Raw genomic sequence first — 23762 nt, 5'->3', positions numbered from 1 at the left:
CCCCCCAATCTGTTAGAACTGGAAAGGGGGATATCTCTGCCTCCCCCCCCCCAAGAAGTGTGCGCACAGAAAAAAGCTTATACCTGGAATAAAACTTTGTTGATCTTAAAGGTGCCACAGGACTCTCCCCTTCCCTCCCTCCCTCCCTAAAGGAGGGGGGGTCGCACTCAGCCAGTCAAAGGAAGGGAGGCTTGGCTTTCTTTTTCTCCTCTGTGAAGCAGGAGAGGAGAGAGCTGGCCGAAAGTGAGCTGTGATGCAGGAAGCAGATGAGAGCCTGTTGCTCATTAGTTGGATAGGAGCTCTGCAGGGGCCGGGGCTGGCCCATGGGCCATATGTTTGACACCCCTGGTTTAAGTTTTCAGTTTTTAGGTTTGTTGGTTATAGGTGTGGACTAGAGAGTTCTCTGTAAAGACTTCATAGGAAAGGTGGGTTTTCACAGGAGTTTGACAAGGAGACTTGGTGGCACCATGGCAGTGTTCTGGATAGAAGTTCTAGGCATAGAGGAGATGGAATGGAGTTATTTTCTGAGCCAGAGGCAGTGAGGTGGTAGAAGGGAACTCCTTGAAGTCTGTTGTGGAGTAATGGTTCAAGTGTCTGATTAGGATCTGGGAGGTTCAAATCCCCACTCTGCATGAAAGCTTGCTTGGTCACTTTGGCCCACTCCACACTCTCAGCCTAACCTACCTCACAGGGTTGTTGTGAGGATAAAATGGAGGAGAGGAGAACAACATAAGCCACTTTAGGCTCCCATTGTGGAGAAAGGCTGAATCAAGAAAAATAAAATAAAAATAAAATAAAGCCCTGACAGGTGACAAGGGTAGCGACAAATGAAGGTCCTGTATGGGACTGAATGGAATTACATGAGCAAAAAAAAAAAATTGGGTTGGAGACTGAAAGGCCACAAACATAAGAATGGGGAGTTTGAGTTAGTTATGGAAAGAGACTGGGGTTTTGTGTACAGGTAGCCCGTAGATGCTTAGTAATATAAGAATGAATATATAGCTGCAATTTTTTTAATTTGTTTTGCATTGCTAACATGGCTCTTTTCCACTTCCCTCGATCAGGTAAAATCATCTCCATCGACACCAGTTCCCTGAGAGCAGCAGGGCGGACTGGCTGGGAAGATTTAGTGAGGAAATGCATCTACGCTTTCTTCCAGCCTCAGGGCAGGGAGCCATCTTACGCCAAGCAGTTATTTCAGGAAGGTAAAAAAAAAAAAGGCTCCTCTCTTTGCATGCTCCTGCAATTGTTGCTGGGATAAGTGCTTTCCGGACTGAATTTTTTTAAAAAAGCCAATGAAGAAGACAAAGAATGTTAACAAAAGAAGTCCAAAGGAAGTGGCTGAAATGGCTGAGTAATGCCTGTGACCCCTTCAGCTGGCCAGGGGAGCTTGCCCTGCACAGTCAATAGAATTCCAGCAGGCTGCCAATCATCTATCTGCACTGCTGTGGCAACCTGGCCCCGAGGCAGCTGGCCTCCAGTTTAGGAGTCGTCTGCCAACCCAGAAGCATTCTTACCGGCCTTTCAGGAAGTGAAAAAAAACCCTGAAGTGCACGATCCAAGTTGTTGAAGACTGTTACCCCCAAGGAGGGGGTGGCAAGGGCCTAAAGTTTCTTAAGAGACATAGCGATGACGTGTTTAGATCCTTGCACCAAGAACTGGTTCAGACATTCAGAACAGAGTGGTAGTGTGGTGGCAGAAACCGGAGGAAGTAATGTACCACACCTTTTCAGACCATAGTTGGGGGGTCTCCAGCTCTGAATTTTCCTTTGCTTAAAATACTCTGTGTAAATAGGAAAATAGACTCTACTTCCCCTCTGTCTCCTTTCTCCAAATTTTCTAAAATAGCGGAGCCATCCCCAAATGTGATCTTCCATCTGAAACAGTGCAATCAGTTCCATCATTTCTCTGCCACATTGTTCTGTATGTGTGGACCAGGCCTTGACCTGGGAAGATCAAGGTTCAGATCGTACCAACCAGAAAGTTCCCTGAGTGACCTTGGACCAGTCCCTCTGTCACTCTAAGCCTTTACCTACCTCATAGCATTGTTGTACTGGTAAAATGGGAAGGGAGAGAGAGCCATGTTCCCCCTTGTCTGCTGGTCTCACTATAACCTGTACCCTGAGATGGGAACCAGTGGTGGGAGGACTGATTTGGGTAACATTGACTGAGATCTACATCACAGGCAGCACACTGTGCTCCTCCTAGGACAGAGCTGAGGTGGGTGTGATCCTGTGTTATGGGGCTCCCTTGGTTCTTAAACACCAGTCTAAAGACTTACTTACTGCAGCCTTTTTGCAAATGTATGTATCTTAAAATCTGCCCCGGTCTTCATTTTATTGAGCTCCTTTCCTTTCCTTTCCTTTTATGAAATGTTGCTGCCTGCTGTAGCTTTGAATTGTTTTATTGATTGCCTGCTTTAAAAATCCGCTGTCGCCTAAATGTTGTTATCTGGTGGTCTGTTTAATTTTGATTTGATTTTTATGGTTTCTTCTGCCCACTTTTAACCCATTTTATTATTATTTTTACCATGCCCGCTGAGGTTGGTCTATTTTTACAAGTCTGTTAGTTTGAACTTAAATGTTTTATAGTTTTAAATTATGTTGTAAGCTGCCTTGTATATGTTTTAAGATAAAATGTGTGGGAAATAGCTATCTTAAATAAATGTTGCCGTAGGAAAAGTGGGGTAAAAGTGCAATGACTAATAATTAGGGGTGGACTCTTTTTTGCATTTATATAGTACTTTTCCTAAGGGCTTGAAGCTATTCTCATACATTGTAGCAGTAATACCTGCAAGAATCCTGCAAGGTGGGCCAGTACTACTATACGCCCATATGACAAAGAGGTCATCTGAGGCTACGAAAACTGCAACCAGCCTATCCATGAGTGTTCCCTTCCTGGATTTTCCTTGAGTTCCTTCTGGACTTCTGGAGGGTTTTAATTTTCTCGCTCAGTACTTAATTCTTAGAAGTTTGGATCCTTGACTGCTTTCTGTCTTCCCTACCCCCCTCCCTTTGGCTCTTGCAAAAGTAGTCCACGGAACATTGATTGGTTGATTGGAGGGGGGGGGGAGATTATATCCTCCCCTTTCAACGCTCAGAGTAGTTGATAACAATATATTGCAGTTCAGCAACAGATGTGAAAACCTAAATATATTAAAGGCAAAGTTATCTCAAAATGCAGTGCACAAGCCCTCAGTAGAACAAATCAGATTCATACAAATGAAATCCCAGCCCTAAAAAATACTCCTCCCACCCTCTTTCAAATAACTTTCTGGAGGGGGCAGGGCTTTCTTGAACACCTAGAAGCCCGTTCCAGGGGACCACAGGAGCAATGATAGAGGAAGCTTTTGAGCAGGTGGCAGCAGAACATACCAGCTGTGAGGAGGAGCGCATGGAGAGAGCACAGTTGACGCAGAGGTTTGTACAGGGAGAAGCAACGCTTCAGGAAGATCTTGGTTAAAACACTTAAAGGTAAAGGTAAAGGTTCCCTTGCTCGAAAGCCAGTTGAATCCGACTCTAGGGTTGTGGTGCTCATCTCCGTTTCAAAGCCAAAGAGCCAGTGCTGTCTGAAGACGTTTCCGTGGTCATGTGGCTGGCATGACTAAACACCAAGGCGCACAGAACGCTGTTACCTTCCCAACGAAGTGGTACCTATTTATCTACTTGCAATTTCTTGCTTTTGAACTGCTAGGTTGGCAGGAGCTGGAAATAGAAACGGGAGCTTACTCCGTCATGCGGCAGCTCGGTCTCGAACTGCTGAACTACCGACCTTCCACAGCCTGCAGTTCAGCATCTTAACCACTTGAGCCACCGCAGCTCCTTAGCTTAAAACACTTGCTCATCTACAAATTCTCTTGGATGGGGATTAGGATAAGTGTGTGTGTGTGGGGGGGGGAAGGCTGTTTTCCCATTTGTAAGCTTGCATGGTTGATGGAAGAACACACACCCCAGCCCCTGATTGCAAAACACTGTATATTAAAAGCTCTGTAGAAATTATTAATAGTGATGGTAATGGATGGCAAAGCATCCCAGCTTATGAAAGCACCTTCTCATTCTCCCCTCGCCCTCTTTTTTCCCCCAGTGATGACACGGGGCACAGCCTTCAGCCCACCCTACCGGTTCACACTAAGTGATGGGACTGTGTTGAACGCCCACACCAAGTGCAAACTCTGTTGCCCTCAAAGCCCAGAGATGCAGCCTTTCATCATGGGCATTCACATACTTGAGAGAATTGAGAGGTGAGTCTTCATAAACTCCCCCCCCCCCCAGTTTTGTTGATTGCTACTTGTTTACCTTTGGGGGGACTCACTTCACACATGACTGTTTCCCTTTGCAGAGATCATCTCTTGGTAGGAAAATGTGTAACACGCATGTTAAATGAGATGCAAGTCCTGACGAGAGGAGGCTGTCAGTGCGTGTGCACCATGAATGTGCAGACTGAGCCATTGTCTGCATGTGCTGTAAGGCCACCGGTAGCAAGTAGAGCACAAAACACGGGCCCTTAATGCTCATGGTCAATGCTCCCTCTAAGCTGTGGAGTCTTGAGAGCAAAAATTCTACTTTGTGAGCAACTGGCATTAAAGTTGTGAGCAAGCGATTTGGCTACTGCGTAAATTAGTTTGCTCTGGAGCCATCCTTCGTGAGCTAAGACCAAAATGTGTGAGCCGGAGGCTAAAAAACGGAACTCGCTCACACTAACTGAGCTTAGAGTGAACACTGCTCATGGTTTAGATCCATGTTGGGAGATTTTTAAGTGTTCAGTCTGAAGAACTTGGGTGATCCCTGTAGTTGTGTTGAGCCAACCTCTTCAGAGAACTTTGACCGTGGGCAAATAGACCCACAAGTACAATCTCAAGTAGGAACAGAAGGACCTTAATTCTGAATGAAATTATTTGGACACCTCCAAAGAGTAGTGGAGAGAGGTTTTCTTAATGATTTTGGCCTTTTCAGTATCTTCCCTCTCCTCCCAACCCTTAAAGAATCCTTTCTCAACCCACTTCTTCAACCACTGTACCATGGAATATTTTCCCATGGTATGGTCCATTGGGCCCCAGGAGAGGACACAAGAGGGCCGGGTAACTGCTTCTTCCTCCATTATTGCTTTTAAACCACCTGGGGGAGCGTGTAGTGCACGTGGGAGACAGACAGTAGTTCTTAGATGAGGTGGAGAGATTTGAAGGCAGTTTGGAAAAAGCTATTGTTCAGAGTGTCTGTTCCCTCTAAGCTGAGTTAGTGTGAGCTAGCTCACAGTTTTTTAGCCTCCGGCTCACACATTTTTGTCTTAGCTCAGGAAGGAGGGCTCCAGAGCAAACTAATTTATGCAGTAGCCAAATCACTCACGCACAACTTTAATTCCACTTGCTCACAAAGTAGAATTTTTGCTCACAAGACTCCACAGCTTAGAGGGAGCACTGGTGTCTATATAGGGCTTTTTTCTGGGGGAACATGCCAGAACAGAGTTCTGGAACCTCTTCAACAAAATTCTTTTTAAAATGTTTAGAAGTTCATTAGCTTTCAGTATACAGATTGAAAACTTCATTTCCCTCTTGAGAGTTCCTGCACCCCCCCCCCAAAAAAAAAAGCCCTGTCTATGCCTGTCACACGTTTTCTTCCAGTAACCAGGTTTTGGAAACTTTTGGCACTGTTTTTGAAACTGATGGTCAAGTGAGGGACAAATATATCTTAATACAATGGCTGTTGTAGGTTTTAATGGAGGCTTTCCAGCTAAGGTGGTCAACCTCCAGGTGGGGCCTGGAGATATCCCAAAATTATGGCATTATACCCTACTGAGGTCCCTCCCAGCTTCCTCAGACTCCACCCCCAAATCTCCAGGAATTTCCCAACACAGAGTTGACAACCCTATTTCTGTCCCCTTGTGAAGAAAAGAAGACCTCAGGGCCTTGAAACTCTGGGAACTTGATAGTGTGTTCATGGTCCCCTTACTAATGCCTTTTAAACCATTATCTTAACCCAGCCTTTTCACAGTCTTGGAAATGAACAGCTTCAAGGTCTCTGCTCTCTCCCTTTCAAACCCACTACAGCCAGTTTACTGGGTGGGTAGAGGGGTTGTGCAGTTCATGTGTCCAGCTGTACAAATTAGTCACTATTTTAGAAAAACAAGAGAAGAAAACATGTTTGGATAAGAGCACGCCAGAGGTGAGTGATGCCACAGAGAAGGGGAGATGTGAAATGAGAGTCTGGTCTCACCACCACCTCAAAGAGAGGCTTTAGCTGATCTAGATTCAAGTCCCGTCCACATTTGATGAAATGTTGGGGTTAATAGAGAAGTTCAGGCAAGTTACAGGTAACCAGAATGACTCTTTGAACCCTCTCTGTGTTCAGCATTTAAGATTCCTTTTGTGTAGAACGCTGCCTCCACTGAAGTGGGTCTGGAATGATTCTCGCAGAGGCCTGCAACATTGTGTTGGAATTAGCCATCAGTGAAACTTTTCCTGGGACAAGCCAGGAGCCAGCAGATATCTCGGGTCCTGCTCTCTGATCTTTCCCAGAAGTCCATGTGGATGGCCAGTTCCTTCATAATGTTTATCACAGGAATTCCTCTCCCCCCCCCCATAAGAAACAGCTAGTTATAAAAGCACCAGCCTCTTAGAGATATCACAGGAATGCCTCTCCCCCCCCCCATAAGAAACAGCTAGTTATAAAAGCACCAGCCTCTTAGAGAAGGCAAATGTCTGACCTTCTCCTTTTGTTGCCCTACCGATCACCTCTTTCTTTTTCCTTCTTGACCCAGAGAACACAGTGCGCTGTCACCTCAAGACAACACTAACTCTGGAGTGCCGCTTTCCCGCGTGAGTCCCTCGCTGAACCCCAACATCTCTCCAGGACAAGGCATGGCCCTGCCCTCTGCTCTCCCTCCCACCAATGGTAGCATGTTAACAACCAGCATGAACCACCTGCCCGGGTCCGGCCTGCATGGCAACAGCAACGTCGCCACCAGCCAGCCCAGTTTTGGATGTTCACCTGGGAGCCAGATGGGAGCTAACGTTGCCTTAAGCCAGGGACAGGCCGGTCCCCAGAACAGTAACCATCCACTGAACCTCAACAGCTCCCCCATGAACAGTCCAGCGGTCACCCCAACACAGTTCATGTCTCCCAGGCATCGGGTAAGCCCCGGACTGGTCCATAGGCCCAGAGTGCCAAGCAACCCTTTCTCCCCCACTATGCCTACCACGCACTCCCCGGTGGGCATGGTGGGCAACTATAGTGCCAGCAGTACGGTCAGCAGCAGGCCTTTCCCGGGAACCCCATTAAACTCCATGCAGGGGATGAATGAAGGGCCCAGTCCCCCCATGGGCTACTCCACGCCCCCTCCTGTCCTGCGGCAGCTGAGCAACCAGAACTCGCCCAGCCGAATGGGTATGCAGCCCATAAAGACTGAGCCAAAAGACAGCAAGGAGATCAGCTCCATCCTGTGCGACATGATTCATTCTGACAGTGCTCCGAATGAGAGCAAGCCCTTGGAATCGGGATTGTTGCATAGCAGTGAGAGACACTCAGAGGGTGACAGCAAGTGCTCTCAGGCCCCCAGCCACAAGCTCGTTCAGCTCCTGGCTACCACGGCGCAGGAGCAGTTACGGCACGCGGACGCAGACACCAGCTGCAAAGAACCCTTGTCCTGCACGGGGGCCTCCGGGAACCCTGCGGGCAGCGCGTGCCCCTCCTCTCACAGCTCCCTCACAGAGCGGCACAAGATCTTGCACCGACTCCTCCAGGAGGGCAGCCCTTCTGACATCTCTACCCTCTCCATGGAGCACGACAAGAAGGACAATGCACCTGGCGGAGCTGCCGCCGCCATCCCACCGCAGACCCAGACCCCAGAGACCCCCGACATGAGACTGGAGTCGGATGCTGCGAAGAAGAAGGATCTGAAGGACCATCGGCTCCTTCGCTACCTGCTCGACAAAGATGAGAAAGAGCTGGCAGCCAATCCCTCCCTGAGCCTGGACGATGTGAAGGTGAAAGAGCAAACAGACCAAATGGATCCCTGCAATGCCGCTTCAGCCCCACTGGCTAAGCCCCCTGCCCAGGAGGAGGTGAAGCTGCAGCAGCAAGGCCAGGTAGGTGCTCCTGTTGGGAGGCCCTTCCTTGTAAGAAAAACTCAGAAACGTTGTTTTGGACTTGGGTTGCTGGTTCACAATGATGTTCCCAGAGCACAGTTGGGCGGCGTGGCTTAGCTTTGATAGGTGTGCTCAAAATGCACTCTTGGGACTCTTCACACGCTCCCTCTAAGCTGTGGCATCCTGTGAGCGAAAATTCTACTTTATGAGCTACTGCCATTAAAGTTGTGAGCAGGTGATTTGGCTACTGCATAAATTAGTTTGCTCTGGAGCCATCCTTCCTGAGCTGAGACAAAAATCTGTGAGCCAGAGGCTAAAAAACTGTGAGCTAGCTCACACTAACTCAGCTTAGAGGGAACACTGGTTACCCTTTGCATGTACAGGAGCCAGTACTTCCATTCAAGTGAGCAAAAGTATTAAGGTAGCCCGAGGCTCGTGGACTGACATGGATATCTGAAAAGAAAGGCAAGAACAGTAATTTTTCCATTCCCTTTATCATGCACAGTCCAGAGGTAGGCATTTCGGGGGGGGGGGGGGGGGGGGGTTTTTTGGTGTTGCGTGCTGAAAAATGACCGTGTTTGTCCTGTGGAAATGTTGGTTCTTGGCCAGATACCTGAGAGCAAGGTGAGCCCTTGGCCTCATCCTGTTGGGCTTTCTTACATTCATTTTGGTGGGCTTAAATAGACTGTAGTGAGCTGGACGGTAAATCCTGAAATGGGTATGCAGGGGAAGATGGGAGAATGTTTTATGAAACCTCCCCGGTTCCACCAGATAAAGTCATTTTCAGGCGCTCCTGGACTACTCATATTTCCTGGACTGGGGAGCCGATCCTGACGCAAGTGGGCTGAGCATCTCAAAGGACATTTTCAGTCTCCTTGCCATTTGTTGGCTGGGGATTGGTGGTTTTAAGGCAGCCCGATCTCTTGTAATGGAGTCATTAAATGGCAATAGATCCCCGCACGAGAGATTTTGGTACATAAATATTCATTACCGGTGTCTATGAAGAGTGCCTCCCCTTCAAAAGAGAGTCAGGGAAGATGACAAGACAGATAACGGCAGTTCATCCTTTTTATCAAATAGACCAGAGAGAACTTGACATTCAAGAACAAGCCAGGTAGCCCACTTATAGATGTGTGTGTCAAAATGGGCTGCTGAGTTCAGGGGATAGCTGCAACATGCACACATCCCCTTTCATTCAGTCATTTGGCAATTGCCCCTTGGTGATCTCAGCTCTCTCTGTAACCTGTTGCATAAATACTTTTATTTCTGATGGCATCCATTAGCTGCTTCGCTCCCTCCTTGGATGCCCTGGTGAGTCTCCTCTCCCACTCCACCCTGTTGCCTGGCCACCTCGTCTTTAGGCTGCAAGAGACACAAAGCAAAGAATTCCTGTTTGGAGGACAAAGCTGCTGAGCCAAGTACTGCTCCGGTGGGCAGCTTGTAAATTGTTCTCTTTGGGCACAGCACAAGGTCGGTTTCCCTTGCTCCCAGATGGGTTGCAGCACTTAAACCAGGAAGCAAAGAGGTGTCTTTGGAAAGGACCTTGGGGGACTACCCATTTCCTCAGGTACACAGCAGGAAAGGCAGCCAAGCACACTGCATGGACTCCCTCATCTCTTCCAGCCATGTGGACCAGAAGGGACTGGGAGGTCTGAATGTGGCTTTTAAGAAGCACGTTCAGTTCCTGACCTTACCTGGGAGAGAAGAGCTTGTAAGGAGCTGTGCTTTGACTTAGCTGGCCATGTGTTTTGCAAAACCTATTTTGTGAATCCTAGAACCCGCCGAGTGGCTGAGGTCTTTTAGTGAACTTCATATTGGTCTCTCAAGCTCAGCTGTTGTACAGCTAACCATTACTTACAGCAACCTAGTTTGGGGGATTTGAAGAGAAACGGCCACAAGGACAGAGTTAGGGGAGAAATGGCTGTCATGCAGATGGGGCAATCTGAAGTTTCCCACCCACTCAGCAGTCATCCGAGGGTTTACTAAAACTTCAGAACAAAACAGGTTTGAGAGACACTGGAGAAAAAGCCAGCAAAACCCCAGGAAGTGCATCATTGCACCATGATGCTGTGGGGAAGCGGGGGGGGGGGAAGCCCACTTCCCGAACGCATTGATCTGGGGCAGAACCCATGTGGAAGTGGCCTGAGATTCAAGGCAAATTACACAATAGGAAACGATGCAGTAGGAACAACGTAGTACATAGAACCAGCAATACAGTAAAACTGGGTCATAGAATTAGAGAATACTGCACTCAGAACACAATAGAATGCGGACAATGAAACAGGATTGCAAGACTGGAGGGAGACAGCACAGTGAAATATTACATTACATACAATAAACTGTGAAAGCCGGGTGATACAACAGTACCATGTTTTCTGGCTGTATTTCCGTCTGATTGCCTTATTGTTATCACATTCCTATCTGAAGTACATTTCTCAGTCTTTTCCCTTTGTTGGGTGAGTTTCTAAATCGGGGATCTTGTGTCAGCGAAGAGACAGAGGGAGAAGGAGAAGGGATGAAGTAATCTAAGCAGACAGGGCTGTCTTTTGCAGTTTTCCCTGCCATACTTGAATAAATATAGAGAGAAGTATGAAAGCTCAATCTTTGGGGAAAGATCACCTTGAATGTGAGCAAATCAGATGTAGCAGCCCTAAATCAATGCCGCTTAAAGGGCACTTCTTTTGCGGGCAATTAAAGGACTAGTGCATTGAGCGGACCTGTCCTTCCCAGCAGCATCAAGGCACAAGCGCTCCTTTTGCTCAAGAACGAGTTCACCCAAGTAGCAAAATAGTTCTCTCTGTATTTCAGAAGCTCACACACTGTGTGTATTTAAAAATGGAGTTTTGTGACATCAAAAAGACTTAAACATTTTATCCTAGGATAAGCGTTTATGAATTACTAATTTTGTTGGGGGGGGGGCTTGGAAATTTAGATTTTTTGTGAGTGTGTGTGTGAGTGCATGCCTGGAAGTCATGGTTGACTTCTGGAGACCCCTAGTGGGGCTTGGATGTTTCAGAGAGGTGGTTTGCTATTGCCTGCCTCTGCATCCAGGCCCTGGTATTCCTTGGAGGTCTCCCTTCCAAGTACATGCCAGGGTCGGCCTTGCTTAGCTTCTGAGATCTGATAAGATCGGGCTTGTCTGGCTATCCATGTCGGGGCCAGAATTTTTTAAAAAGTTTTTAATTATCACTTTTTACAAATTAGTTGTCACTTCAAAATACTGGCAGTTGGGTTTCTATAGATTCCTACCCCATTACCCCAACCCTCATTTTCCCTTACTATAGTTACCATTGATGGACCAGTAATTATTATACTGAACCATAGGTGGGGTATCTCCTTCTTTGGAGGTTTTCAAACAGAGGCTAGATGGCCATCTGACAGCAATGCTATGCTGATTGTGTGAACTTAGGCAGATCATGAGAGGGAGGGTGGGAAGGGTTGCCTTAGTGCTTAGTTCTTGTGGCCCTTTCTTATACCCCCAGGGAAATGCTGATTGCCACTTTGGGGTCAGGAAGCAATTTTTCTCCAGGCCAGTTTGGCCCCCAGGGATCCTGGAGATCCTTTGTCATCTTCTGGGCGTGGAACAGCAGTCACTGGGGGTATGGAGGGGGAGACCCCTTCCAACTCTAGGTTTCTATGATTCTACATCATAGTCCTAACTAAACATTAGGCACAAATGTGTAATGAAGCCCAAATAATCCTGTTCTAGAGAGAGAAGCCAGTTTGGGTAAAAGCAGTTTAGAGCAGAGAAACAGCAGAAGTAGATGAGTGAAACTGCATTTTCATTCCAAGTTGCTTCACTTTTCTCACTATGGGGGTTCCAAACACATGTATACTTTTGAACACATGCCTTTGTATTGCCATGGGAGGAAAGTGGCCAGGTGGGGAATTGTTGGGAACAGAAGCGCAGCAAGTAGGGAAAAGCACCTCCTCCACACTGTCTGCAGCTCCTCTACTTGAAATTGCCCCTCTGGATGCATCTTTCATTCTCCCTTTTTATATATATAAAAAGGCCATAGGGGTTACGTGTATTTGCACGTACTCTTCCGTTAGGCTCTGAAGGCCATAGTGGAAATGTCACGGTGCAGAAGGAGCAACCGATTTCCCTGTTTTTGTCGCCCATCATTAACAGAATGCACACATTTGTTTTTGCGAACATGGCGGATGCCAAACTACAGCTGGTGGACATGGCTATGCTAGCTCTGCAGTAGTCTTATTCTGAAATCGTTACCCTTGTGTGCCTGTGAGGCTGAGTCAGCCTTTGAAACATCTTGCTATGTGGGTGTGAGAGCTGAAATCTCTTGTTTCCAAACAGGGACTATGTCTGCTCAAAGTAAGCTCATCTCCCCTGGCAAATGTTTTCACTCCCAGGACATTTCTGGATGTTCACTTTCTCAAGTCCCAGAAGTGCTATCGCTTTCAAGATCGTACTGTAATGAGTAGTTCTTCTGTACTTTTCTTTCTGCTACATTATTATAAAGGGCTTATCTGATCCCCCCTGCCCCGATTCTTCCAAGCACTCTGTGTACTTTCATCAGTCTTTTGCAGCTCCTAAAGTAGAGCTCTGTACTCTGATGTAGCGCTGGACATTGTGAATGTACTTGTGGGTCCCAGTTCCTTCTTGGCATCTCCTTCTCTCTTCTAGTGCCACGTGTGACCCATCAGCACTGTTAGAGAAGCCACGTTTGTTAGGCAGACACCAACTTATGCCTGGGCTTTTGGGGTTGCCTTGCAACTCCTGCACTGTAAAAACTTCCAAGATTGTTTCTAATTAAGCACTGCTTGCAATAAATAGTTACCTGTGGGGGAGAGCAAAAGGTGAAAGCTAAGTTGAACATTCTGTACAATTTAGTATTCCTAAGCAACGGGACTTCGATTGGTTCATAACGAGTAGGAGTAGCATTTAATGGTAGCTCTGTTTGGAAGGAACAATCTACCCGTGTGTTGAGTCTGGAGACAAGCAATTGTTTTCCCCTCTGAGCATGAAGAAAAATGCAAGCACTGTCATTGCCTACAGTGTGCATATCTGTCCCACTCTCTGGGCATAACTGCATGTTTTTATAATGAGTACATATGTGACACGAAAAATGGCAGCCCCACATTAAGGTTTCCTCTTTCCATGATAGTGTGTTAGACAGCTTGCTTTAGACTAGTATGCATGAACAGATAAGCTAGGGGAAGAATGTAGACCATTTAACTTTTGCAGGCCTGTTTGCCAAACTGACCGGCCTCAGGTTGTGCTGTTGGTAAGCTGAATGTTTCTCCAGTGATGGGGCATGAGGGTGGGAAAAAGTACCAGCTAACAGGACTGAAGCATGATGCTACATGTTTGGGGGAGGCATTTTCTGGGGTGGCCCCAATTACATGTATATATCATGCACTTCTGCCTTCTCCCATAATAAAGAGGTTTTGCAGTTTTTTTCAGCACACCTGAAAAAGTGGCAGTTTGGTGTAGTGGTTAAGTGCGCGGACTCTAATCTGGGAGAACCGGGTTCGATTCCCCACTCCTCCACTTGCACCTGCTGCTGTGACCTTGGGTCAGTCACAAGCTCTGGCACAGCTGTCCTTGAAAAAGAGCAGTTTGTGTCAGAGTTCTCTCAGCCCCACCCACCTCACAGGGTGTCTGTTGTGGGGAGGGGAAGGGAAAGGGGTTTGTAAGCCGCTCTGAGACTCCAAGTGAAGGGCAGGGTATAAATCCAATCTCCTCCTCCTCCTCCACCTGAAAAACTTTATTTGAACAACTGGGTATCCTGTTCGGTTTTCTGCTTGGTAGTGGCACTTGTGTGGGAGGGTTGCTGCATCCCCCTTCCCCTGTTCAAATGATGAGTTGTTTGTTATGAGGATAATCAGGGTCTTCCCTTTGAGGCAGTGCATTTATTGTTCACTGTAAATACTATGTAGAATGTGTGGCCGTACCAGATTTCAAGAGGACGTTTTGGAGAGTGCTCCTCTGTGGCTCATCACTAGCAATGTTGCAGGCACAGTTCAGAGGTGGTTGTGGCACCAGACCAAGATGAAGGGATTAGCACTGGTCCCTGATTCCCCTTCTGGCCGTGGCTCAAAGTCTGACCTGTGTCCTTGCCTTCTTCCTTTAGTTTGCGTCCGACCTTGACCAGATCCTGCCCACATTGGAGAAAGCGGTGCAGCTTCCCCCAGGTCTGTGTGGCCCAGAGACAACTGAAAGCGGAGGCCTTGCTGGCAAGCCAGAGATCATGCCCTCCTCCCTCCAGCCCAGTACGGCAGCAAGAACGCCCACTGGGATGAATGGTACGTACCAACACCTTTTTTTTAAAAAAAAAATTCCTGGGAACTGTTTCCTGTCTTTCTACAATGCCAGAGAATTTGCTCGTAGTGCTGCAGTTCTGTATCTGACACAACCTGGTTAGCTGTTGGTTGAGAACAAGACGACAGTGGAAGCTTCCCTGAGACCATGCGTACCCAACCCCACCTCCTTTCATAAAATCTGATTTGACAAAAATTCTGGGTAGACTTTGTCAGCTGTGTAGCATGTGGGTTTAAGGCCACCAACGTGGCACCCACTGCTGCGTTTTCTGCTGTTCACCTGCTACACTGCTTCCAGACCCTCTCTGCACTGCTTTGCTGTCCTGTTCAAAATAAAATAGGAGTCCAGTGGCATCTTAAAGACTAGCAAAATTCCTTTCAGTGTAATCTGGGGCCACTGGATTCCTGCTTTTGTTTTTCTGCTCCAGACTAATGCAGACTGCCCATCTGGAATTGTCCTTCTCGGATTCCCTTCTTCTCTTTGTCCTGCTTCACCTCGTTCACACTCCTTCCTTTTTTGCAGTTTCCTTTGCCACCTTTCTCACTCCTCCCTTCCATTACCTTTCTCTGCCGCTCCAAGTCTCTTGAGTTCTTCTGTCTTTAACCCTACCCCAGACCACTTCTCCAGCCAGCTTTGAGGTGTGTACTAAAGGGTGGGGGTACGGGTGGCGGCGGGAGGAAGAGAGCCAAGCTACAGCCACCTTCCATAAAGCCCAGACACCAGCCAGAGCTTCAGGATTCATAAGAACATAAGAGACGCCAATGTTGGATCAGGCCAAAGGCCCATCCCGTCCAACACTCTGTGTCACACAGTGGCCAGAAATACCAGGTGCCATCAGGAGGTCCACCAGTGGGGCCAGGACATTAGAAGCCCTCCCACCGTTGACCCCCCCCCCCAAGCAGCAAGAAGGCAGAGCATCACTTGCCCCGGAGCCCCTATCTATACCTTGTGGCTAATAGCCACTGATGGACCTCTGCTCCATATGCTTATCTAATTCCCTTTTGAAGCCGTCCATGCTTGTAGCCGCCGCCACCTCCTGTGGCAGTGAATTCCATGTGATTCACAAGCTTGGCTCCTGTTTGTCTTCCTTACAAGCATGTGTTTTCCATGATAGGACTTCACCCCAGTGACAGCTCTACCACCAGCAGAAAAGAGGCTGGTGGGGAGGGCCCTGCTGTATGAGAGGTGAAAGTCATCACAAAAGAGTGTGAAGAGACAAGGATAGGAAGAGGAGAACGGAGCATTTACGCCTCCCCATCCTCCGCCAGAGAATATTGGCCGCTCTCCTAGCACCTGCTTTGTCCTCAGTACCCTTCAGATGCACACAATGCACATATATACATACCCAGAATAAAATTCACTGTATATAAGCCTGGGGAGTTCCTATTATTGGCTTCAACTGGATTCTTCTGTCAGAGTCCCCCATCCTGCAGACTTGCAAGTGGTACATAAGTCCCTCCAGCTCAATTTATTTCAATTAGATATATAGTAGGCTTTGGAAATTACAGTATTTTTATTTATTAATTCATTTAAAAGATTTATTAGGCACCTTTCTTCTTTATAGGACCTCAAGGTAGGAACTATTACCTGAATGTTTTCTTGGGCCCCGTAAAGGTAAAGGTTCCCTTGCTTGAAAGCCAGTCGAATCCGACACTAGGGTTGCGGTGCTCATCTCCATTTCAAAGCCGAAGGGCCAGCGCTGTCCGAAGACGTTTCCGTGGTCATGTGGCCGGCATGACTAAACACCAAGGCGCACGGAACGCCCCTTACACGAACTGAAATATCCCACCCCCACCCCCAATAGCTTCATTGAATCAAAATAGTTTCCCCCCCCTAATGTATGGGTAGAGAGTTAGGATTAGGATTTGTAATGGCACCCACTTTCCCTTCACAAAATTCCAAGTGGCTACAGGTTAAGCTAGTCTGGGGACTCCTCGGTTAAAGTTTTTAGTTAATCAAATCACAAAGTTGCCAGTTTGTGGCTCTTTTGCAGTAGCATGATCAACGTCTTTCTGCCTCTCTGCTGAATTCCCAGCCTGTAATCTCTCAAGCCTATTATTTTCTTGCCAGACACTGACACTCCTCCTAAAGACTCAGAGTGTGGCAAGGAAATTGGGAGCTGAGCTACAAGCTGGATTTATGGCAAAGCAGCTATGTGAACATTTCACCAGATGTCGAGCCCACTTGCTCACTGCTCCAGTCTGGCCACAAGCCCAAGTGCCGCTGGACTTGGCAGGGACACATTCCAAGTATAAACTCAGTAAATTAAGTCAGCCCTGTAAATAAGTCCAAGGAAGTTACTAGTCCGGTTAGTTAATTGTGGCCTTTGAAAGAGAAAGAAGACTCAAGTTTGGTACAGCTTCTTTACCCAAAGTCACCTTGCGTACCATAGATGACTAGGAAGTGACTCCTTGCAAATATGGCTTGCGTATCATTTGCTCATAACACAGAGGTTCTTATTTGGAACCGGGTTTGGTATAAAGTTGTCTCCCCCTCCCTCCCCATTCTGCCATCAATTTTTTCCCTGCAACTCTAGACCACTAAAAGGACTCAGTAATAGGGAGGAAGTATTTGCTGGATTTTGTCATTGTTAGAGAGTACCTAAAACAGAGGATCAAGAGCTTTAGACATTCCCACTGATAGCCGTGAACAGGAAAGCAGACCTTAAGTCAGGAGAGGAGATTTCTGAATCCCAGTGCGGTTTGTGAATGACAGCTATACAGACACAAGATGCATTAAAGAGGCAGGCTTTGGCTTCTAGCGGGAGCCATCAGATGGTGTGAAAAGGGAGCTGTCAGATCCCTAATTGGACCAATTGACCACTTGTCCCATCACCTCTCTGCTGAGTCCCATTCTCCCCCCCCCCCAGAAGACATGAGACAGCTGCTTTTCACTCAAGGCTATTATTTGCGTTGTGAAGACGTTTATTCACAAGCCTGAAATACCCGCTGCCTTAAGGGAACCTGGCATTAAGGCCATTCCGGAGTCAGTGACATGTTATGACAGGACTTAATTGCCTTGGGGGAGTCAAGGATGTATTAATAACGATACAGAAGATTCCTTACAATAGGCAGTCAATGTTGTATTGATTACAGAAAACAAGAATTACAAGATGGGTAAGGTGATCACTTTCTCCTCCTCCCTCCAATTGGAGTGTCTCCTATTCAATAAGGCTCTGAGGTAACATGGAAACAAGCTGCTGTTGGAGCTCAGCGTGGGGGTGAATCGGTGCAGCTGGTTCTGAGCAGAGGATGAGGCTTCATCATCAGGGCATTCAGCTTTCATGAACCCCTTAAGGCAATTCTATTAAATTCGCAAATGTGGTGAAAATTTGAAATTCTGGTTTCTGACATCATTCAAGATTGGTTTTCAATTGTGAGATGTTTATTAAAAAACAAACAAACCATAATTTCGAGTCATAATGATGGCAAGCCATTGATGTGACTGGCGGTTTGTGGTGGAAAGTGCCGTTTAGTCGCAGCCAGCTAACGATGACCCTGTTAAGGGGTGATTTACTGTTGCCTGCCTCTGTGTAGCAATCCTGGACCTCCATGGTGGTCTCCCATCCAAGTACTAATCAAGGCCGACTTATCTGCTTATCTTCCAAGACTGGACTAGCCTGTGCCATCCAGGTCAGAGCAACAGGACTGATTTAGGTGTGTTGTGTGCTGCTTTTTCTTGAACCCCTAAACAAAGATCTTCCGTCACTAGCAATATAAACAGAATTAAGTTGAATTAGCATTTCTGTCCCAAATGGGTTTCAGCATGTACTGTGAAATCGGTTTCTGTATTTTAGGCTCACAGTCTCTCTTGTAACTACAAGTGGCAGTGGACCAAGTGGTTCTTCATTGCGTTAAGAAACCTTCATTGATTTAATTTTGCTGACAGACTTCAGAGAGGAGTGCCCTCTGGTGGAGGTTCAGGCCATGGAGGAGCCTACTAAACAATCTGAAATATCTTCTTCGTGGTCTCTGTGCATCACACCCTTGGGATACACTGCGCCTGCGCTGAACCTTCTCGGTACCGATAGCTAGCAAAAAGGGATTTTCGCGCCTCTCCCAGGTCACGCGCCGGCTCCACTGCGCATGACCAAGGAGGGGCACGCAGATCCCGCCAGTTCTCTTCTGACCGCCGCGCTGGTAGGACGCCTTCTGCCTCGGTCTGCTAAGTACCAAACTTTTTTTTTGCTAAACTTGCGTTTAGTTAGTTTCTCTTTCTTTATTTTTGTAGTTAGCATTTTTCTTCGGTGTTTGTTCTTTACTTACGTTCCCCTCCCGCTGGCCTATGGCCCCGCGGTGGGGTTGTTTCAAACGGTGTAGGACTTGCGGCCTTAAAATATCCCCCACCGACGGGCACTCGCTTTGCCTCATTTGCTTAGGGGAGTCGCACTGTGTCTCTAAGTGCAGACATTGCCGAAAGTTTTCGAATCAGACGAGAAAAAACAGGGCAGCTCGTCTACACTTGGCCCTGATGGAGAAAGCACTATCTCCACAGTCCTCTTCACCGTTGGACACGTCCGGGCACGCCTCGATGTCCACCTTGGCTGCGGACACTTGTCCTCCCGTTCCGGGATCATCGACGTCGACGGTCGCAATCGATGCTTCGGCACCGAAACGATCGACGCCGATAAAGGACCACCCCGTACCTTCCAAGATCCGGAAGCAGGGGTCATCCGTTGCCGTACCTTCCAAGATCCGGAAGCAGGGCAAAGACTCACAGCAGTCGAAGAAACCTAAAACGGACAAACCCAAAGTCCATAAGGTTTCGGCTAGTCAGGGTCGAGATCCCACGCAAGAACCTCACCCGATCGGTTCGGATCTCGACATCGACCTTACTCAACAAACAAATCAGTCGCAATCTGATATGTCGAGCCGTCAATCCTCTCATGCCTCCCCAGAACGTGGAGTCGAGGATCGGCACCGACCAACATCTCCTCCCCTAACTTGGGATGAGAGGCAATGGCATTATTTGTACGGGAATCGATACCCATACCCTTGGGCACTCCCGATACCACCCCCACCTGAATGGGATCGTCAGTCGGTGTCATCCCGCATTTCGCGCTTTCAAGATCGACCATCGGTATCGAAGCAGTCGATACCGACGCATCCACCAGACCCGGTTGTGCCCCCGATTAACACACCGGCACCGTCTCAACCTGAATTACTCGAATCATCTCCAGAACCATCCAATGTATCCTCCGATTCAGATGGCTTTTCTGAACATATCGAGGATGTAGATGCACAGCCCACCTCGCAAGATGTGGAAGCGGATTTACCTATTTCTCCATCAGAGGATGTTAAGTCTTATGGAGATTTTATTCAACGCATGGCATTAGATCTATCTATGACTCCTACTCTCGTTGCCAGTTTTGTGGATGATAACGTTTTTGACATTATGCACTCTAACACTTCGCCCTCCGTGGCTCTACCAATGACAAAAGTTCTCTTGCAAACTACCAAGGACTTTTGGACTCGTCCAGCCTCCATTAATGTCTCTAATAAGCGTCTGGATCACATGTACAAGGTCCAGGAATCAGGGGCTGAGTTTTTATACACACACCCAAAGCCCAATTCTTTGGTCGTCTCCTCATCCACAAAAGGAAAAGCGAGTCACTCTACTCCCTCAGAAAAAGAAGGGAAAAAGTTGGATTCGGTTGGTAGAAAATTCTACACTGTCGGTGCAATGGGCATTAAAACGGCGAACTATGCCGCCTGCATGGGCCGTTATCAATTCAATTTATGGAAGCGTTTGAATGATTTCCTCCCGCACGTGCCCAAAGAGTGCCAACCTCAGATTAAAAGGATTCAGAATGAAGGGATGGTCTTGGCTAGACACCAAATTAGTGCTGCCAAGCATTCCCTGGAATCCGCTAGTAAGACTCTAGCAACCTCTGTAGCGTTACGCAGACATGCCTGGCTCCGCTCTTCATCATTGCCATATGACACCAGATCCTCGGTGGAAGACCTTCCCTTTGAAGGTTCTGGATTGTTTAGCTCCACCACTGACACGGTTCTGCAGGAAATGGATAAGAGTATCAAGACGTCCAAGAGTTTGGGGATCTCCCCCACGACCAAATACTCGAAATCCAAGCAGTGGCCTAGGCAACCTTGGTCGACCAGGCAACCGTACAACAAATCACCTACGGATCAATGGCAAAGACCTCCCTCCTCTCAGTCACGGTCTTTTCCCCCGAAAAATAAGGGACAATCGTCCGGTGCCTATAAGTCGAAATTCCCTAAGAATCCCAAACAGGGACTTTGACTTCAACCTTACTGCTCAGACTCGCCTTGCACCCTTCCTGCACGCATGGCTCGCCATTTCTACGGACAAATGGGTGCACTCTATAATAAGAGATGGCTATCTCATAGAGTTTTCTCTGACTCCCAGAATCTCCCGTTTCATCAGAACCCCGGCGTCTCCTGCCCTGCTACAGGAGGTACAATCGCTGACACAAAAAAACGCTATAGAGAAAGTCCCGATGGCGGATTGTTGCCGCGGGATTTATTCCAAATATTTCACAGTCCCCAAGAAGGACGGAGGACTTCGTCCAATCATGGACCTCCGTTTTCTCAATCGGTTCATCATTTACAGAAAGTTTCGCATGACCACGTTGCAAAGCATTTTACCACTCCTGTCTCCAGGGACTTGGATGGTCACTTTAGATCTCAAAGACGCTTATTTTCACGTCTCCATCCATCCTCGTCACAGAAAGTTCCTCAGATTCGCAGTCGGGGAGGACCATTACCAATTCAAAGCCCTTCCATTCGGGCTCTCTACCGCCCCCAGGGTTTTTACGAAGGTAATGGTGGTTGTCGTCGCTCATCTTCGCCTTCAGGGCATTCAGATCTTTCCGTATATAGACGACTGGTTGATGGTGGCAGATTCAAGAGAATGTCTCCTTCAGCACATCACCATCACATTGTCGGTCCTATCCTCCCTTGGAATTCTGGTGAATTTACAGAAATCCATGCTGCAACCTGCAACTCGCGTGCAGTTCATAGGAGCTGTCATAGACTCCCTAGCCACTCGGGCGTACCTTCCTCGCCAACGGGCAGATACCATTCGTCTGGAAATTCAACGTTTGTTCCAGTCCAACGTGACATCAGCGGTCCACATTCAGCGGACCTTGGGTCTCATGGCAGCCACCACTTCCGTGATCGAATATGCACGCCTTCGCATGCGCCCGTTGCAGCTGTGGTTTCTAAAGAAATTTCGCCCTTCCATCCATCCTCCGAGCCTTCAACTGGTAGTGCCTCCGCAGGTCCTCGTCTCCCTGCAGTGGTGGCTCGTGGACACCAATCTGTTGGCGGGTGCACCGTTCCAACCGATCGTTCCCGTAATGTCCATCACCACAGATGCCTCCCTGTGGGGTTGGGGTGCTCATACGGACGACACTTGTGTGGGTGCTCCATGGCAGCCCCTTTGGAAACGTCATCACATCAACTATCTGGAACTGCTGGCCGTAAAATTTGCCCTCAGATCCTTGCACAAACAGGTTGCAGGGAAAGCTGTGTTAATATTTACGGACAATACAACTGCAATGGCTTATATCAATCGCCAGGGCGGGACAGTGTCCAGATCCCTTTGCAGGCTAGCTATGGACATATGGGAAGAGTGCCTTCATTGGAACATCACTCTCCAAGCTGCCCATCTGCCAGGAACTTTGAACCAGCAAGCAGATTTCCTGAGCAGAGGAGGAGCATCGGACCACGATTGGGAGCTGAATTCAAAGTATCTCCTCCCTCTTTTTCAACGTCTGGGACATCCCCACATCGATGTTTTTGCAACTCGATTCAACAAGAAGTGTCCCATGTTTTGTTCCAGAGCGGGGTTGGACCCTCTGTCACTGGGGGACGGCCTGTTGATATCGTGGGCTCACAACTTTCTGTACCTATTTCCTCCGATTCCGCTGCTTCACAGGGTGTTGGTGAAAATACAACACGACAAGCCCCATTGTCTTCTAGTAGCCCCCTGGTGGCCTCGGCAAGTTTGGTTCCCGACACTGTTGAGGTTGGCCAAGGGATCCTTTGTACACCTGCCGCAGGAGTTGGATCTCCTCCAGGCTCAGGAGGGCCAGGTCCTTCACTACGATCCTCTGAGTCTCAAGCTGACTCTGTGGGAAATACGCTTTCAGTGATGGACGCTCGTATCAATGATGTCTTGTTGAACTGTCGTAAACTGTCTACTCGGACTTCCTACACAAGGAAGTGGAATCTATTCCTGCAGTATTTGAATTCCTCAAATCTACCTCCTCCGCCAGTGGATTTGAGGTCTATTTTTGCATTTATTTTGTCCAGAATGGACTTGGGACTCAGTTTTTCTTCAGTTAAGGTGTATTTAGCTGCGGTGTCAGCTTTTCATCCATCTGTTGATGGGTTTTCAGTTTTCTCGCATCCTCAGACGAAACAGTTTTGTAAAGGTCTTATTCGCCTGTACCCTCCCCGTCGTCCTCCAACCCCGGCCTGGGATTTGGCTTTAGTTTTGCGTTTTTTGATGGGAAAACCTTTCGAGCCATTGGCCACTTGCTCTCTAAAATTGCTGTCACTCAAGACTGCGTTTTTGGTGGCCATTACCTCTGCTCGTCGGGTCAGCGAATTGTCTGCTCTGAGGTGTGATCCACCATACTTAAGTTTTTCCCCACATGGGGTTTCATTGTCTTTGGACATCTCCTTTTTACCGAAAGTTGTTTCGGAATTTCATTTACGCTCAGATATAGTTCTGCCATCGTTTTTCCCGTCTCCTGCTAATGAAGAGGAACGGAAATTGCATTCTCTGGATGTTAAGAGAGCGTTGTTGTTCTATTTGGGCAGGACTAAGTCTTTTCGCCAGTCTCCAGCTTTGTTTGTTGCTCACAGTATGCCCTCCCAAGGGAAGAAGATCTCTTCCCAGAGGCTGTCGAGATGGATTGTGGAGGTGATCAAGCTATGCTACGCTTTGGCTAAGAAACCTCTTCCAGGTCAGCTTCGCGCCCATTCTACGAGGGCGGTAGCAACTTCCACAGCTTTCCTGCGAGGTATGCCGTTGGAGGACATCTGCAATGCTGCGACTTGGGCTACTCCGCTCACCTTCGTGAAGCATTATGCCCTTGATGTCCGGTCTACTCGTCGTGTGGCGTTGGGTCGGTCTATTTTGCAGACGGCGCAGGTGTAGGGCCTCGGCCCCTCCTCCAGGTAAGAGTTATTGCTTGCTATTCTCCCAAGGGTGTGATGCACAGAGACCACGAAGAAGATAGACAGGTTGCTTACCTGTAACTGGTGATCTTCGAGTGGTCATCTGTGCATTCACACCACCCGCCCTCCTTCCCCTCTGCTCTCGGCCCTTCATCTTGTTTCTTTGAAGGCTGTTGGGCGGCGGTCAGAAGGAACTGGCGGGATCTGCGTGCCCCTCCTTGGTCATGCG

General features: G+C 47.9%; 1 protein-coding gene across 5 annotated transcripts in view; it reads left to right on the top strand.

Moving 5' to 3' along the window:
* The window catches only part of NCOA1 (nuclear receptor coactivator 1), a 250618-nt gene that overhangs the window by 196233 nt on the left and 30623 nt on the right, over positions 1-23762 (top strand). For all 5 annotated transcript variants that reach the window (XM_015405923.1, XM_015406078.1, XM_015406150.1 and 2 more), the window contains exons 8-11: positions 1065-1205; positions 4084-4240; positions 6754-8080; positions 14176-14347. In XM_015405923.1, the coding sequence (XP_015261409.1) occupies positions 1065-1205; positions 4084-4240; positions 6754-8080; positions 14176-14347 (1797 nt within the window). The remainder of the gene's footprint in view (positions 1-1064; positions 1206-4083; positions 4241-6753; positions 8081-14175; positions 14348-23762) is intronic.

This window comes from Gekko japonicus, unplaced genomic scaffold (assembly GCF_001447785.1).
Source record: "Gekko japonicus isolate JY-2015 unplaced genomic scaffold, Gekko_japonicus_V1.1 scaffold7, whole genome shotgun sequence".
NCBI classification, from domain to species: Eukaryota; Metazoa; Chordata; class Lepidosauria; order Squamata; family Gekkonidae; genus Gekko; species Gekko japonicus.
This window is presented reverse-complemented; position numbering and strand designations above follow the sequence as displayed.